Consider the following 19,819-nt stretch of genomic DNA (forward strand, 5'->3'; position numbering starts at 1 on the left):
TCCCCATCTCCAAACATGTGCATCAATGTTGGATATGATCTCTCAATTCATCTTTACGTTGACTAGGGTATTTGGTGAATTGTCAACTTTCTCAAGTGTAAGAACTTCAAATCTTGCTTCAGCTATTGAACAACACTCTACTTGTCCCATGAGTTGTGGTCAGTCTCGAAGTCACCATATTGTACTTCCGCTACTAGTATCCAATTGATAAAGCATTCATTTGAGGCATTTATACCCAATTTTGAAATTGGGATGGACCTATAATACTCTGTCCCAAAACTAACTTGTTGACTATTCTCATTTAGAGCATGTTCATATTTAACATGTCCAGAAACATTCCAAGCTGAACTTGCATTTTCCATCTGCAAAAAGTAGAGAGATACTTAATTAATAACAAAAGTAAATGATAAAGGGAGCACTAAGCTCCATATATGTCTAAAAAAAGAAAAAAAAAAAACAAATGTTGAAGCCTTAATACCCACCATAGGGTAAAAATTTTCTGTAAACCAATTTTAAGGTAGTATTCTTCTTAATACTTATTGTCAAGTTAAAACACTAGATGGGTTCAAAGCTTAAAACATTGAACCTCATATCACTGATAGGGTCGTAAATGTTCCATAATGACAGCTCCATTATTCTCTTGAAATTAAGTTCTGTTTAAAGAGCTATCTACGGGTCAGGTCCTTTAGTTCTTAAAGAAAGTAACTTAAGCTGTCAAATGAATGTTAATATCATAATCAGCTAATGACAGGTTTTGACTAACACTTTATTTAGTTGGACTAGTATTCAATTTAACAGTCTCCTATGACAGATTTTGGACTGATAATATATTCAGTCCAGAAATTTCTTGCAGGAGACTTACGTTTTAGAACTGACATCCAATTCACTTTAAGGATTTAATCAGTCTTGAACTCCATGATGATCTGATAATCATTATGGCAGATTTTGGGTTGATGGCATATTCAGTTCAGGAATTTCTTGCAGAAAATTTTAACCAGCCTTAATAACCATTGTAATATATGGGTTCAGTTTGCAGAGAAATTATACAATGGGGTAATTTAAACTTATGATGTGCTAACACCCCAATTTAAACTAGATTTAAATTTAATAATTTGATGTTCTATTATCTAATTCAATTAAAAAAGAATATATGACAGAGAACTTTAAACTCCACAATGTTTACATAGAGGATTGGAACCAAAAGGTCCAAGCAAAAAAGAAAGAGAACTCTCCCAAATGGAACCGTAAGGTCCAAAGGAGACCTCTGTAGTTATTAAAGAAAAAAAATCTTCTATCCTCATAAATGTAACCCTCCCAAAGTGGAACCGTTGAGTCCAAGGAGGGCCATTTGGTGCTGCCAAAATAATGTTTTTCTTGTAGAAAAGAAAAAGAGAGAAAAAAGATTGGAGGAAAGAAAGAACAGAAGAAAAGCAAGTTACTTGAATCATCTTCAAAAGAGATAACGCCCCAAACTTGTCTTATCTGTTTGAAGAAAAAAGAGTAAAAACAGGATTTTATAATCCAAAGAGCCTGATTCAAATTTGAATCATATAACAGATGTAAGGAGGAGTAAGTCAAGCCTTATCTCCTACATAAGGGGATAAATCTTGAGGGGGCAATCTGTTTAATATTTAAAATAATGGGAAGTCTTGTAAGCTATTGGCTTCCCCAATATATATATATATATATATATATATAATAAAATAAGGAAAAAGCCAGACTTGACTGCTGGCCCACTAACTTCAGCTCAGATGACGTGAATTTGAAATAGTTTAAATTTCAAATTAAGTAGCTCTTGGAGGGGTTAAATAACCAATCCCACATATGAAGAGAGAAGAGAAAATAGAGGGTGAGAGGATTGATGCTGTTGAACAAAGAAGAAAGAAGATAGATAATTCTGCATTTAGTACAGAAGGTGCGGGTGATACAGGTAATGCATATCCTCTTTTGTCTCTCCCCTTCTATCCTGTCCACACATCTTATTTTTGGGCATTTTTCTTTCTTTCCCTATTTTAATCCTTATAAACTCTCAAAGAGCCAAAGGGCATGGGGACTTTTGTTTTAAGGCATACATATATCTTTTACTATCATCTCTCTGTAGAGTTTATTAGGACTCTAAGAGCTTCTAATCCTATCTCCTGTGAGATTTTGTTTTATCGGTTGAATACATATAAACAATTCTTTGACTAGTTCATATTCGTCGGATCTTATCCACCACTAAAACAAGATGACTAGTGGGCCATACCCACTGTCACAACAGTGGGTCATCCCCACTATTTAACCCCATAGTGGGTCTCATTCACTGTGAAAGATTGTGGAACCCATTCACGGTTGTAGCAAGCCCATTGTTAAGTGCTGGCCTGTTTATAGCATCATTCTTGAGCCCATTAATCTCTTGAGAGCCCAATTTAATGGGCATGTTCATATTTAACAGACTTGTTACTGGGTCCATCAACATTTAACAAACCCTTGTAAAATAGTTCTTTCACATAATCAAAGCCAAAGGGTATTTCCTTTGGGAATATAATTAAGGGGTCTTAGGAGAAACAGTGTACCCTAATACACCCTGAATAGGGGAGCCCAGATTTTGTTCAATGAAATTTCATTTTACTTTTCAAAAAAGTGTCTATTTTCTTATTATATATCTGAAAATAAAAATTATAAAAATATTGTATGGAACCTTCCACATAAATTACCAGGCACTTGGGTGAGATGACCCTCCATGGGTGCACTGTCACCTATGCATCACCTTGACAATTGCGCCGATACCTAAGTTTCCTAGATTTTCCATGCTACATCCATCAAAAGTTAATTTTACAATACTTATTGGCAGAGGATTCCAATTTGTTGTAGCTATGTTCCTTCCAAAAGAAGATGGTGCAACTTATTGCCAGCTTCTGTATTATCCAAGAAGAAAGGGATAAAGAGAGTTAAGGATTTCACCCTATGAGACACTTTGATACAAACTTCTCCTTGAATATTCTAGCATTTCTCTCTTCCCATATTGTTTATAATAGTACTACTCTTCTACATATCCATAGAATTTTCCCCTTTCCATTCAAGGGGGAAAAAATAATCAGTAACTGATTTTCGGATATTATGTTTTATTTTATTTTATTTCTTGGTGTAATTAGGAATAATATTAGGGGAGGGTACTACTTTGTCTCCAAGTTATGTTTTGATTAGGAGATTTAGAAAGTTTGATTTACTGTTAAAGTCAGAATTAGACTAGGACTAATAATTAATTTTCAAGTCCAAATAGAACCTATTGATCCAAAAAAAAACAAGTCCAAATAGAACCGGGATATATTGAAATCATCATCATCCACACCTTATCCCATCTATATGGGGTCGGCTACATGAATCCTGCTTTTCCAATCCATTCTATTTAAAGTCATATCCAGTGTTAAATCATTAGTGCTTAAATCATTTCTTACTACTTCTACCATGTCCTTTTTGGTCTACCCCTAGCCCTTCTAGCCCCTTCAACTTGTAACAAATCACTTCTAACTGGTGCTGCTGATGGTCTTCCATGCACGTGACTAAATCATCTTAGTCTACTTTCTCTCATTTTATCACCTATTGGAGCTACTCCTAAGTTCCTACAGATGACTTCATTCCAGATCCTATCCTTTCTAGTTTTTCCATTCATCCAGCTTAGCATTTGCATTTCTGCCACACTCATTTTCCAGACACTTTGATTCTTGATTGCCCAACATTCTGCTCCATACAGCATAGCTGCTGGCCTTACAACTATTTTATAGAATTTACATTTTTATCTAAGTGGTATTCGCCTATCACATAAAACTCCAAATGCACCTTTCCATTTTATCCATCCTACTCTAATTCTTTGGTTGACATCCTCCTCAATCTCTTTCTTGTTATGAATTACTGAACCAAGGTACCAGAAATGTTCACATTGAGTTATCTCTTGGTCTCCAATCTTACATGTATCCTGATTTACATACATATTATCATTAAAATTACACATCATATACTCTATTTTAGTCCTTTTAAAACCTCTTGTTTCATCAGGAGATATTGAAAATAGATTCTATAAATAAAGGGTTCTAATGGGATCATGTGTAGAGTCTTTTTGCATTTGAAAGTAGAAAGTAAATATTGATCATTTATTTGAAAAGTAATTTGAGTCGTTTTGCTTATTCCTGGGTGCTGATTTGGGATCGCTTAGACAAGCATTAGCCTCAAGGTTTGATGCCTGCTTTCTCTTCCCAAACAGTTCAAATCTGAACTATATCACCCACAGCCATCACTCCTAGCGTATTAAAAAGAACATTCTTCAGAGAAAAATTGCATTCCTCTATTAACATTCAGCTAGTTCCATTGTTGATTCCAAACAAATACATAATAACCCTACTTTCTAATACTTCTGATTCTCTCCACTACAAAAGCAATCTCGACAATGGCAGAAACAACTCCAACTAGAGTATGGTATCAAGGATTTAATCTAACATCATTGAGGTGATAAAAACCGGGTATATATAAAACCTGAACATACAATAAAATTGCCATAGTTATAATTTGGAGCAATTGAAAAGACATATGAGATCTCACTTTGTAACAAAATGACATCACCAGCAAATACCATGGATCCCATTTGTTTCTGCCATAGGGATACAGAGAAAAATGACCTTGTATCATCTCCAACTTGAATGTCAGTCCTTAATAATGCCCCTTCTTTTGGGGACTTAAATTTCTGCGCAAAACCAGCTGGATCATAAGATAGGAATAATATGTTTCTTTGGAAAATGGAGAACAAAGAAGTTTTAGAAAATCTGGAAATTTTTACTGCAAAGAAACATTCAAATCAATAGTATAGGTAGCTCTAAATCAGGAAATCTGAAGAAAAAGTGTTGTTATGATCAGGTTTTCACATGGAACGAAGGCATGGAGTGAAGAAAAATGCATCTACCTTCTAATGTTTTAGATGAAAATTTAGCATGACAATAAAGTGTTTCATGACACATGACAAACACTTCTAATGCTCCATATAAATTCAAAAAAAAAAAGATGAAATTTTGAAATATACCATTTTACTTCCAATAGACTGTAGTTTTTTTTATCAGGAAGTAAATTCCTTTATTTAATTTTAAAAAGTTACTGTAGAAGTACATAGCAAGTCATCTTTAAATGATCCAGGTTACAACATATGACAGTTGTCCAAAATAAAGTGGGTCTATCAGCCCCCTGCTTTGCTAGAGTATCTTCCAAGCTATTTGCTACCCTTTTAACCGAACCAAAGCTGGAACTGAAATTTTTTTGAAAGAAAGTCAATTTGTCTGAAGATGAATCTGAATTTCCAAGGTGCTGAGTTGATTTGCTTTGCCCAAGTTATAAATAATAGTGAATCCCCTTCAATTTCCAGTTCTCTTGCACCAAACTGCTCGGCAACTTTCAAGCCTTGTAGGAGAGCCTGAGTTTCAGCCTGAATTGAGTTGCCAAAACCAATTGGCCCTGAAAATGGTGCCACTACTTCTCCTTATGATTCTTCTTAACAGTAGAGAAACGACTGGAAATAAGAGAGAGAAGGGAAGAGAGGAAGAAGGGAGAAGGTAGAAGAGAAGAAGAGAGATTGGCGACCTAAAACAGTTCTGGCAGCGCCAGAATATATTAATATTTATAGGGCGACCAAAAAAGAAAGGGAAAAGACCCTTGTGCCCCTGCTGTAAATAAAGTACAATAACAGCCATAAAAAAAGACTTTAAACAGACCAAACAAACCCTAACAAGACAAAATAATAAAATAGAAATAAAGTAAACTATTTCAACACTCCCCCTCAAGTTGGGGCATAGATGTCAATCATGCCCAACTTGTCACACAAATCATTATGCCGCACATGATGAAAACCCTTGGTGAAGATGTTTGCAAGTTGTTTTTCTGAGCTGACATATGGAGTGCACACTTCTCCACTCACAAGTTTTTCTCTAATAAAATGCTTGTCTACTTCAATGTGTTTCATCCTATCATGGAGGACTGGATTAGCAGCAATGTTGATAGCAGTTTTATTGTCACAATAGAGTGGACATAGGGTTGTTAACTGCAAAACCTAGTTCACCTAATAAGTTTCTTATCCACATGATTTCAACAACTCCATGAGAGACATAGCTCTGTATTTTGCTTCAGCACTGGATCTAGCCACCACACTTTGCTTCTTACTTCTCCAGGTAACCACGTTTCCTCCCACAAAGGTACAATACCTATCGGTAGACTTACGGTCATTGACTGCCCCTGCCCAATAAGCATCAATATATACTTCCACCTTCAAATGTCCATGTTTCTAGAACAACAAACCAGCTCCTAGAAACTTCTTGAGGTATCTAAGGATCCTCTCTACAGCTTCAAAGTGAGTTGTCCCAGGGTTGTGCATGAACTGACTAAGGACACCCACTACATAGGCAATATCAGGCCTAGTTAAAGACAAATATAAGAGTCTCCCTACAAGTCTTTGGAATTTCTTCACATCTTTCAAGAACTCCCCTTGACTGCCTCCCAGCTGATTGTTAGGTTCAATTGGTGAGTTAATTGGCTTCACTCCTAACTTGCATGTATCCTCTAATAGATCTAGTACATATTTCCGTTGGGAAATAAAGATGCCCTTTTGAGAGTAGGCAACTTCAATCCCAAGGAAATAACGTAAGGGTCTTAGACCTTTCACCTCGAATTGAGTGGCTAAGAATTTATTCAATTTCTGTATTTCAGTCTTCCAAACTCCTGTGATCACTATGTCATCAACACACAATTAAAGCTGCAATTTTCCCTTCACCTTTCTTCAAACAGAGTGAGATCTGACTAGCATTGTTTGAACCCCATCTAGTGAACAGCTAAGTGGAACTACTAAAACAAGCCCGAGGTGATCGTTTCAACCCATATAATGATTTTTTAACCTGCACACCTTCTGCTCACTACCTTTGGTGCAAATACCTTGAGGTTGAGTCATGTACACTTCCTCTTCTAAGTCACCATTCAAGAAAGCATTTTTAATGTCTAACTGGTGAAGTTCCCAGTCAAGATTTGTTGCCAATGAAAGAAGAATCCTAATAGAGTTCATCTTAGCCACTAAAGCAAATGTCTCTACACAGTCTACTCCATATACCTGTGTAAACCCTTTTGCCACAAATCTAGCCTTGTACCTTTCAACTGTTCCATCAGCCTTATGCTTCACTATGAACACCCACTTGCATCCCACTGGTTCCTTCCCTTTAGGAAGATCCACTAACTCCCAAGTGCCATTTTTGTGCAATGCATCAATTTCTTCCTTCATTGCATTTGTCCATTCAAGTTTGGATAAAGCTTTTGCCACATTCCTAGAAATAGAGACACTATCAACGGAAGAAAGGAATGCACAACATGAAGTGAAATATGGTCATACGACACAAAGTGAGAGATAGGATGATTAGTAGTACAAGATCTAACACCCTCTCTTAGCAATAGGAACATCAAGATCATTAATGATAGGGGGATCAATATTAAGAGGTTCAAGCATATCAATGGGAACAAGTGTACCTGGATGATGAGGAGGATCTACCTCTGGAGAATTCAATAATGTTGGTTGCACAATTTCAGGTTCCACGACTCTTAAACTCTATTGGCTCTTATGGCGGCAAAAAAAGACATGAAATGGAGGAGGATCAAGAAGATGAGGTAATTGAGTCTGAGCCTAGGTGTGTTTCTCCACAACCCTACTCTCCCCTTGAGGAGAAACTGAGAAGAAAGATTGACTCTCAAAGACGGATACATCCATGGACACATAGTACTTGCTTGAGGTGGGATCATAGCAACGATAACCCTTTTGAGATAAAGGGTAACCAACAAAAACACAAGGAATAGCACAAGGATCGAGTTTACCGCGACTAGGGGACAAGTCATGAACAAAGCAACGACACCCAAAAACAAGCATTGGAATGGGGGACAACAGAGTTGTAGGAAACAAAAGTTGATGTAGGGCCTTATACTCTAGTAACCGAGATGGCATATGGTTAATGATATATGTAGCACATAGAACTGCATCCATCCAAAAGCGTTTTGAAACATTCATATGGAGTAATAAACCATGAGCTACGAGAAGATGACGATTTTTCCTTTCAGCAACACCATTTTGCTGGGGTGTCCTAGCACAAGAGCTTCGATGAAGAGATCCACATGAAGCAAAGAACTCCATGAGATCATTATGAAAGTACTCTTTTGCACTGTCCGACTGGAAAATATGAATTTTAGTTTGAAGCTGAGTGAAAATCATGCGTTGAAAGTCTTTCACAATCTTTGGCACTTCATCTCTAAATCACATAGGATAAACCCAAGTATATCTAGAGTAGTCATCAATCAAAGTAATGAAATACTTATGTCCAACCTCAATAGATAGAGTAACAGGCCCCCAACATCAGAATAGACAATATGAAACGAAAATTCAGATCTTTTATTTCTTAAAGGAAAAGAACTTCTATAACATTTGCTCAATTGACATGTCTGACACTACAACTCACTAGCTGACAAAGACTTAAATAATTCTAAAAACATAACTTTCAATGATTCAAAAGAAAGATGACCAAGACGACTATGCCATAAGTGGACTTGACTCTCACTAGAAGAACTTAAGGACTCTGTAGCCACAAGACCAGCTTTATTCTCCAACACATAAAGGCCATCCACCATGCTTCCTCTACCAATCGTCTTCCCCAAGGCCAAATCCTGAAACACACATGAAGAAGGAAAGAAAGTAACTGAGCAATTCGAGTGAGTAATACTGTTAATGGAAAGCAAATTTATAGGTAATTTAGGAACATGCAACACATTAGAGAGGGTAAGGCCGAATGGAAGAGATATGGTTCCTTGGTCGGCTATAGTGGAGAATGAACCATCAACCAGTCTCACCTTATCTCTTCCAGAGAGGAGGTTATATGCCTGAAATAAATTTGACTTACCAATCATGTGGTTGAGTCTCCATAGTCAATTATCCAAGGGGAATCAAATGTATGAGATGACACATGGAAAGCAGTGGCAGTGTTACCTGATGTAGACGCAAAGGAGGTAGGAGTAGGACTAAAGTCCATCTGGCGAAGTGACCTACCATATAACTCCAAATGGTCACAAAAGGAGTTGATAATCTCTTCCTTGGGGTCAGAACTAGGGTGCCTCTCTTGAGTTATATATTTTTTTTATTCTGCTGGATTGATTTCTTACTCTGATCAGTTGTTGACTTCTTACTCAATTCATGTGCCCATTTAGGTTTCCCATGGAGTCCCATCATGTATCTCTATCTAGTGTGTCTGGTCTTCTGACAGTGAGTGCACCAAAGTTTACTCTTGTCACCCACTCTCTTCTGAGAATCATCCTTCTTAAAGGAGCCTCTGACATTTGAATCTATACCTCCTCAGACAGCTAGAGCAACTGGCTCCCCCCTGCACAATTCATCACACTTCTTCTACTCTCTTCTGACTGAACTAAGGCATAAAACTCTTGAACTGATGGTAAGTCTTTACTTCCCAAGATCTGCACCCTAATAGACTCATATGAAGGGTTCAACCCCAAAAGAAAAGCAAATACCCATTGTTGAGAAACAAGTGACTTGTATGCCCTTGCATCTTCATCACACTTCTAATTCACATTTTGATAGTGATCCAGTTCTTTACAGATTGATGTCAAATCTGAGTAGTACACTGAGAGACTTCTCTCCCCTTGCTTGCAAGTAGAGGATTCAGCTTGCAGTCGGTATATCTTGGCATAGTGCCTTTGCTCTAAATAAGTAGATTTTGCTTGTTCCCATATTTCACAAGTTGTTTCAGTCCACATGAATTTCTTCCTTACTTGTGGCAACATGGAAACTGTAATTCGATAGAACAAGAAGAGAGAAGAGAGAAGGAAGAGAAGGAAGAAAGGAGAAATAGAGAGGAGAAAAGAAAATCTATTCAAATCAGTGGTTGGCGGCACCTAAGTTAGTATTTATACTTAGGGTCTCAGCTTATAACAAATACAATGGGAAAAGGCAAAAATGCCCCTACTAGGCCACTACACATTACAACACTCCCCCTCAAGTTGGAGCATATATGTCAATCATGCCCAACTTGTCACACAATTCATTATGTCACAAATAGTGAAGACCCTTTGTAAGAACATCAGCTAGTTGTTCCTTGGAACTGATGTAAGGAGTACAAACTTCCCCCTTTTCAAGTTTCTCCCTTATGAAATGCTTGTCAACTTCAATATGCTTGGTCCCGTCATGAAGAACTGGATTGGCTGCAATATTAATGGCTGCCTTGTTGTCACATTATAGAGACATTGGGCCATCAACAGAGAGGCCCAACTCTCCAATCAAATTCTTTACCCATAATACTTCAGAAACTCCATGTGCCATGGCCCTATACTCGGCCTCAGCACTAGATCTGGCCACTACACTTTGTTTTTTGCTTCTCTAAGTGACCAATTTTCCACCAACAAAGGTACAATATCTATTAGTTGATTTCCTATCATCAACTGTTCCAACCCAATCTGCATCTATGTAGACTTCAACTTTCATATGACCATGTTTCTTGAAAAGTAACCTAGTTCCTGGATACTTCTTCAAGTATCTGAGTACCCTCTCAGCTGCCTCTAAATGGGAGGATGTTGGTGCATGCATAAATTGACTAAGGACACCAACAGCATAAGCTATATCTAGCCGAGTCATTGATAGGTAGAGAAGTCTTCCTACCAACCTCTAAAACTTCTTGACATCTATCACTGGTTCTCCAATACAATCACCAAGCTGATGGTTTTCCTCAATAAGAGAATCTATAGACTTTGCTCCTAACTTTCTCGTATCCTACAAGAGATCTAGGACATACTTCCTTGGAAATGAAGATGCCCTTTTTTGAGTGAGCAACCTCAATACCAAGGAAATAACATAGCTGTCCCAGATCTTTCACCTTAAACTGCATAGCAAGGGATTCTTTGACCTTTTGAATCTCAGAGTCCCAATTCCCCATAATCACAATGTCATTAACGTAGACAATTAATACCATAAAGATTTTTTTAATTTGCAAACTTTCCCTTCACATCCTTGTGCTACAAACCCAGGAGGCTGAATCATGTAAACTTCTTCTTCCAAATCCCCATTTAAGAATGCATTTTTTATGTCCAGTTAGTGGAGCTCCCAATCAAAGTTAACAGCCAAGGATAGTATAATCCGAATAGAGTTCATTTTAGCAACCAGGGCAAAAGTTTCTACATAATCAACCCCATACACCTGAGTATACCCATCTGCTCTATACTTTACTGTGAATACCCACTTACACCCCACTGGCACCTTGCCTTCAGGAAGATTCACCAACTCCCAGGTGTTTTTTTGTGAAGAGCACTAATTTCTTCCTTCATTGCCTCTATCCGTTCAGGTATAGATAAGGCTTCTACAACACTTTTGGGAATTGAGACACAATCAATGGCAGTCAAAAAGGCACGAAATGAAGGAACAATGTTTTCATAGGACAAGAACTAAGCAATAGGATGCTTAGTAGTACATGATCGAACCCCTTTTCTATGAGCAATTGGGACATCAAGATCGTTAGTCGAATCATCAATAGAAATAGGTTCACCTGTCCCTTACGACGCCTCAAGAAGACACAGAATGGAGAGGAGTTAGGAATAAAGGGAAGAGGAATTTGAGGAGCTGGAGCTTGCCTCTCCTCCTTTACACTATTCTCCCCCTGATGAGAGGCTTGGAAGAAGGGCGCAGATTCAAAGGACACATCCATCGATACAAAGTACTTATGTGTGACCAGATTGAAGCATTTGTAACTCTTTTGGGAAGAGGGATAACCCAAGAAAACACATGGAACAGATTTGGGATTCAATTTACCCTGGTTAAGAGATAGATCAGGAACAAAACACTTACACCCAAACACACATAGGGGAATGGAAAATATAGGGGATTGAGGGAAAAGAAGTTGATGTGGAGCCTTGTGAAGAAAAGTAGAAGAAGCTGAAAGGTTTCAGCAATAGAGAAAAATAGAGAAGAAGAAAAGAGAGTGGGATGTCCCCAGAATTTAATAGATCTGGCTGCCAACCCTCTTGATTTATATACTTAAAATAAAAGAATGGAATATTACAAGAATACCCTTAGTAGGGCGGCTACTTTAAGTAGTTGAACAGTCACAACTTAAAATAACATAAACTAATGGGCCTAAGGCCTAATAACTTCCTAACTTAACAACTTAAAAAGAAAAAAATAAAAGGCTGGCCCAATAACTTAAAATCGGCCCAACTCAACACTCCCCCTCAAGTTGGGAGTAAATGTCACACATTCCCAACTTGCGTAGATCATGCCCCAGCTTGTTCCTTGCAACACCTTTTGTAAGAACATCAGCAAACTGCAAATCAGAAGCAATGTATGGGAGACAAACTTCCGCTGAAGTCACCCTTTCTCTTATGAAATGTCTATCCACTTCAATGTGCTTTGTCCTGTCATGCTGAATTGGGTTGTGGGCAATGTTAATTGTTGTCTGATTATCACAGTACTACATCATAGGTTCTTCTACCTCAACACCAATCTCTCCTAACAAGGAACGGATCCAAAAAAGCTCTGAAACTCCATGTGCTATGGGTTTGTATTCAGCTTCTGCACATGACCTTACCACAACTGTATGTTTCTTACTTTTCCACGAGACTAGATTACCGCCAACAAGAGTGCAAACTCCTGATGTAGTCTCCTGTCATCAAGACATCCTGCCCAATCAGCATCTATATAAGCCTCTAGCTTCAACTGTCCATGGTCAGCAAATAGTATGCTTCTGCCTGGGTGCCCCTAAGCTTGTGGTGCACAAGCTCATCACAATAGCAAATGTTGTTGTTGGAGTAGACTCATCACCTCATCCAGTGCAGATTACCACCAAACGACCACCAATCCGACAAGTGTATACACGTCGAACGACACCGGCCCCTCCTCCAGCTTCTACCTCATCTGTGGATCCTCTCATGGCTCCTATTGTTGAACCTTCAGACCTTGACCTACCCATTGCCTTACCGAAAGGTAAACGCAGTTCTACCCTCCATCCCATTTCCAATTTTGTTTCATTATCTCGTTTTTCTATCTCACATCGCCAGTTTGTTTCACTTTTGTCCTCAATTTCCATACCTAACAATGTTCAAGAAGCTCTTAGTTCACCTGGGTGGCGGCAGGCAATGGAGGAACTTTTGGCTCTTCAACATACTCAAACGTGGGAACTTACTACTCTCCCACCTGGTAAGCATGTTGTGGGCTGTAAATGGGTGTATACTGTGAAATACTTGCCAGATGGTAGTGTGGAGCATCTGAAGGCCAGACTTGTTGCTAAAGGTTGCTCACAGTTGTATGGAGTGGACTACATGGAGACATTCTCTCCGGTGGCTAAGATTGGTTCTATTCGTGTACTAATTTCCCTAGCAGTTATGTATGATTGGCCTCTGTTTCAGCTTGATATAAAGAATGCCTTCCTCTATGGTGATCTTGTGGAGGAGGTATATATGGAGCAACCACCTGGGTTTGTTGCTCAGGGGGAGGATGGTAAGGTATGCAGATTGAAGAAGGCAATTTATGGGTTGAAACAATCGCCACGTGCTTGGTTCGGGAAGTTCAGTGAAGTGGTGAAGAGTTTTGGAATGAAGCAATGCCAGGTTGATCACTCAGTGTTCAGCTATGACTCAAAAGCTGGGAAGATCCTATTAGTGGTCTATGTGGATGATATTGTCATTACTGGCAGTGATAAATTGAGGATTGGCAAACTAAAGGTATTTCTGCAAAATCATTTCCAAACAAAAGATCTTGGAACATTAAAGTATTTCTTGGGAATAGAAGTTGTCAGGTCAAAACAAGGTGTAAATCTATGCCAAAGAAAATATATTGAAAGAAACAGGACTGTTAGGTGCAAAACCAGCTGAGACCCCTATGGAACCAAATGTTAAGTTGAGCAGTGATACAGGAGAAGTATTTGAAGATCCTGGAAGGTATAGACGACTAGTGGGGAAGCTGAACTATCTGACTATCACGAGACCTGACATATCCTTTGCAGTCAGTTTGGTGAGCCAATTCATGCAGAACCCTCGTATACCTCACTAGGATGCAGTTCTTAGAATTGTAAGGTATCTGAAAGGAGCTCCAGGCCGTAGACTATTGTATAAACCAAGAGGAAAACTTGAAGTAGTGGGGTATACAGATGCAAACTGGGCAGGCTCAGTGAATGATAGAAGATCTACTACAGTCTATTGCACATTCCTTGGAGAAATCTTGTGACGTGGAAGAGTATTAAGCAGACAGTTGTGGTCAGAAGTAGTGTTGAAGCTGAGTATAGGGCCATGGCACATACTACCTGTGAGTTAGTGTGGTTGAGGAATCTTCTACAAGAAATTGGGTTTCACATGGATAAACCTATGAGATTGTATTGTGGCAACCAAGTTGCACTCCATATTTCATCCAATCCTGTATTTCATGAGAGAACAAAGCACATAGAGGTTGATTGCCACTTTGTGAGGGAGAAGGTCCTTGCTAGAGAGATAAACACAGAACATGTGGGCTCGAATGATCAATGGGCAGATTTGTTTACAAAAGCTCTAAACTTAGGGAAAGTGAACTATCTATGTAACAAGCTGGGATTATATGACATATATTCTCCAGCTTGAGGGGGAGTGTTAAAGTGAGCCGAATAGGGGGAGTTTAGTCATCTCATGTTTGTTAAGTTCCTTGCTTATGTGGCAGTTTTATTAGAGATACTCTACCCACACTTAAGTAAGGGCAGTTTAGTCTTTGTAAAGGTTATTAGAACTTAATAAACATTAGGGGGTCGAATGAACAGTGTACGAATCAGTTTTGACTAAACCCTCATGTTCTCTCTCTCTTTTCTTCTTCTTCCTTCTCTCCTTGTTTGGGTTACTGTAGCTGCATTCAAAACACTTGTAAAAGGTCCAAAACATACTTCCTCTGAGAAATAAAAATTCCATGATTTGATCTTGCAACCTCAATGCCCAAGAAATACCTCAGCTCCCCAAGATCCTTAATTTCAAATTCTCTGTGCAAATTCTTCTTCAAACTGTCAATCTCACTCATGTCATTTCCTGTAACTACAATATCATCCACATAAGCAATCAGAACTGACACCAGGGACCCCCTCCACTTCACAAAGTATGGTCTGATTGAGTCTGAGCGTATCTAAAAGCAATCAAGACCTTCCTGGACCTATCAAACCATGCTCTAGGAGATTGTTTTAAACCATAAAGTGACTTCTTCAATCTATATACCTTCCCCTTTTCAGCATCACTGTAGAAACCAGCAGGAAGATCCATATACACTTCTTGCAAATTGGAAAAGGTGCCAAGAGTATGTAGCAGCAAGAGAGAGAAGGATCCGAATAGAAGTCATCTTTGCAACTGGTGCAAAGGTCTCTAAGTAATCAATGCCATAGGTTTGAGTGTACCCTTTTGCAACCAGTCTGACCTTATACCTTTCTATACTTCCATCTGCCTTATATTTAACTGCATAAACCAATCTGCATCCAACAATCTCCTTGTCCTCTAGTAGATCCACAATCTCCCATGTCTGATTCTTAATTAAGGCTTCCATTTCTTCCCGCATAGCTGTCTTCCACTCAGGCTTGGAGAGGTCCTCACCGACACCCTTGGGTATAGACATAGAGTCAAGGGAAGAAAGGAAAGCTTGATAAGGAGAAAGTCCATTGTAGGATATGAGATACAATGAGTAGTACACTTTCTCTTCCCTTTTCTGAGTGCAATAGGAAGGTCCAGGTCATCTGTAATGGGATTAGTAGAATCAATAGGAATTGAAACATTAGAGGGATCAAGAGGAATACCTGAGTCCATGTCAACCAAATCTAGAGTCTCCAAGGAACCGATAAGAAGTGAGGTAGGTGTTGTCGCGAGTAACACTGAGAAGTAGGACGCAAGGGAGGTGGTAAGATAGGTGACATAGGAGGATCAGACACAGGAGTGGATACAGGGACTGGAACTGGAAGAGGAATAGACTGCTCATTTACTTCCCCAAAACACTCCCCCTGAGAAGAACCCTTCGAGAAAAAGGATGTGGACTCAAAAAAGGTGACATCCATAGTAACATACCGGCTCCCAAAGACTAGGTCATAGCAGTAGTACCCTTTCTGATTTTCTGCATACCCAAGAAAAACACACTTCTTTGCCTTTGGATCGAGCTTCGAGCGGTGAGAACCAAGAACATGTGCAAAGAAAACACAACCAAAAACCCTGAGAGGGATGTGGAACATCTCCCCCTCAAGAAAAAGGAGGCTGAATGGGGTGTTGAATCCAAGTACACAAGAGGGCACCCTATTAATCAGGAAGACTGCTATGAGAACTGCATCACCCCAAAACCGAATTGGAATAGTAGATGTGATCATCATGCTTCTTACAATCTCAACAATGTGTCTGTTCTTCCTCTCTGCTACACCATTCTGCTTTGGACTGTAAGAACAACTACTCTGATGGATTACTCCATACTCTAACAGATACGAAGCAAGGTTCCTCTCAAAATATTCATTGGCATTGTCTGATCTAAACACCTTCACTCGTACCCCAAACTATGTTAGCATCATCTGATAGAACTGTCGAACCAAGGTGTAGTCGTATGAGACTACTAAAAGCCCGAGCTGTGGTGTATAACCAATAGGAAATTAAGAGGATGAGAGGAGAGAATGAGAGGAGAAAGAGATAAGAAGAGAAAAAGATTTCGAAGGACGGATTTCAAAAAAGAAGAGGATGCTTAATCTGCCACCCCCCTCTTTCTATTTATATTAATTATGAAGTAAGGATAAGACTGCTTACATGGAAAAACTAAAATCCTAATAAAAGACAACAATTAAAGTCCTAATAAAAGACTAACAACTAATCGTGGACTGACACTTAAATAACTTAGTAGTTGTATACGAGTACAATAGAAAGAGGTGGGGACCACATCAGTGGTTTCTACACTCCCCCTCAAGTTGGGAATAGATGTTTGTCATTCCCAACTTGCGTAGATTTGCTTCTAACTTCTTCTTTGAAACAGCCTTGGTGAGAAGATCAGCAAGCTGCATGTTGGAGTTGATATATGGAAGATAGACTTCTTGAGATGCAACCCTTTCCCTAATAAAATGTCGATCTGCTTCAATGTGCTTGGTTCTGTCATGTTGTACCAGGTTATGAGCTATATTAATAGCAGCCTGATTATCACAGTACAACATTAGAGGTTTCTCATAGGTAATACCCAATAAATCAAACAGTGATTTCAACCATAGTATTTCAGCCACACCATTTGCCATGGACCGATATTCAGCTTCAGCACTGGAACGAGAAACAACATTTTGTTTCTTACTCCTCCAAGAAACAAGGTTACCTCCTACAAAGGCACAATATCCAGAGGTAGACCTTCTATCACCAACACAACCGACCCAATCTGCATCTGTGTAAACTTCAATCTTCATGTGATTATTATCCTTAAATAGTACACCTCTGCCTAGACACCTCTTTAAATATGCCAATATCCTCTCAACAGCAAGTAGGTGGGTAGTTCTGAGATAGTGCATATACTGACTAACAACACTGGCTTTATAGCTGATGTCAGGTCATGTAAGACAAAGATAGAGTAGTTTACCAACTAATCTTTAGAACATAGCTTTATCTTCAAGAGACTCCCCACCTTCTGCACTAATCTTGTGATTCTATTCAATAGGTGTATCAGCTGGCTTACCACCCAACTTTTTTGTTTCTTCCAACAAATCAAGGACATACTTCCTTTGAAAAACAAAGATTCCATGCTTGGACCGAGCTACCTTAATACCCAAGAAATATTGTTGCTCTCCCAAGTCCTTTACCTCAAATTATTGATAGAGAAGTTTCTTAAGAGACTCAATTTCACTGTTATCACTCCCTATTACTACAATGTCATCCACATACACAGCAAGTAGAGTCAAGGAAGTATCCACTTTCTTAATAAACAAAGTGTGATATGATTGAGCCTGCACATAGCCAAACATTTCAAGGGCTTGTCTGAATCTATCAAACCAAGCTCTGGGGGACTGTTTTAGCCCATACAAAGCTTTATTCAACCGACAAACCTGTCACTGTACTATAAAAATCAGGAGGTAACTGCATGTACACTTCTTCTTGCAAGTCTCCATTGAGGACGGCATTTTTAACACCCATTTGGAACAAGGGCCAAGAGTAACTGGCTGCAAGAGATAATAATACTCTGATAGTGGTCATTTTTGCTACTTGTTCAAAAGTATTCAAGTAATCAATACCATAAGTCTAAGTAAATCCCTTCGCAACTATCCGGGCCTTATACCTTTCAATGGAACCATCAGCATTATGTTTCACAGTAAACACCGATCTACATCCAACTGGTTTCTACCCTTTGGGTTGATCAACTAGCTCCCAAGTATTGTTTCTCAGAAAGGCATCCATTTCTACCTTCATTGCATGCTTCCACTCAGGAATGGTCAGGGCTTCCTGTACTGTTCTAGGAATGGGAATATCAGCAATGGATGTAAGAAAGGACTTGTAAGAGGGAGACAGGTGATCATAGGACAAGAATTGTGAGATATAGTGAGCTGTGGATGAGGTGCAACGGCGTTTGCCTTTACGGACTGTAATGGGAAGGTCAAGGTCATTCAATGGAAGTGAGGGCTCAGAAGATGGAAAAGGCTCAACAGCAGAAGGCTCATCTGTAATGGGAGCTGGAAGAGATGTAGTACCTGGATCTAGATCTTCAGAAGGAATTGGGGTTGGCCTGGACTGCTGATGACCAAAATCAACATTCCTCAATCGTCTGTGATAAACTCTCAAATCCCGACATTTTTGACAACCCTCCCCATTACACCCCTCTTCACTCAATGGAATAGGTAAAGGGACTTCTAATGTGTTAACCCCAACCGTACTACTGTCCCCCTGAGAAGAAACCCTAGAGTAATAAGGTACATCCTCAAAAGAAAGTAACATCCATGGATACAAATCTCTTTCCTAAATTAGGTTCATAACAGCAGTATCCCTTTTGAGTTTGTGCATAACCAAGGAAAATACATTTGAGGCTTTAGGGTCAAATTTGGAACAGTGAGGGCCAAGAGTTTGCATGAAGCAGGTACAACCAAAGGTTTTAAGAGGAACAAAAAACAACTCTTTATCAGGATATAAAAGAGTGAATGGAGGTTTCATGTCAAGAATCTATGAAGGAAATCGGTTGATGAGATACACAGCTATGAGAATGGCATCTCCCCAAAAATGTATAGGCACATTGGAGTTGAATATGATACTTCTAGCTACTTCCAATATGTGCCTATTCTTTCTCTTAGCCACCCCATTCTGCTAAGGGGTATGAGGGCAGGTACTCTAATGGATAATCCCACGGTCAAAAAAATAAGAGGCTAGTGATGTTTTAAAGTATTCTCTCGCATTATCGGATCTGAAATTTTTTATTTTTACCCAAACTGGGTTAAAATCATCTTATGAAAGGTTTGGTTTAGGGTAGGGACCTCATCTTGAGAACGCATCAATTAGGACCCAAAAAAACCGGGTGTAGTCATCAACAAACAGTAAGAAGTATATGTACCCCCCCATAGCAGTGATGTGATATGGTCCCCAAACATCGGTATGCACGATGTCAAAAGGAACACTACTTCTCTTATTACTTAATGAATAGGTTGTTCTACAATGCTTTGCAAGTTCACAACTTTCACACTTTAAACTGGACATCTAGATAGATTCAAATAAACTAGGAAACAAGTTTTCAAAGACTTAAAGGATAAATGACCCAATCGGTTATGCCAAAGCATGACTTGACCAATAGACTGAGAAACAA

General features: G+C 39.0%; 1 protein-coding gene across 6 annotated transcripts in view; it reads right to left on the reverse strand.

Annotated features, from left to right (window-relative positions):
* LOC104608507 (uncharacterized) overlaps positions 1 to 19,819 on the reverse strand; it is a 59,133-nt gene that overhangs the window by 29,671 nt on the left and 9,643 nt on the right. For 3 of the 6 annotated variants that reach the window (XM_088888676.1, XM_088888673.1, XM_088888675.1), the window contains exon 3: positions 4,576 to 4,731. In XM_088888676.1, coding sequence (XP_088744802.1) covers positions 4,576 to 4,731 — 156 coding nt within the window. The remainder of the gene's footprint in view (positions 1 to 4,575; positions 4,732 to 19,819) is intronic. The other 3 variants (XM_088888674.1, XM_010274525.3, XM_088888677.1) reach the window with 1 other exon arrangement.

Source organism: Nelumbo nucifera, chromosome 5 (genome assembly GCF_055504915.1).
Source record: "Nelumbo nucifera cultivar China Antique chromosome 5, China Antique-T2T, whole genome shotgun sequence".
Lineage (NCBI taxonomy): Eukaryota > Viridiplantae > Streptophyta > Magnoliopsida > Proteales > Nelumbonaceae > Nelumbo > Nelumbo nucifera.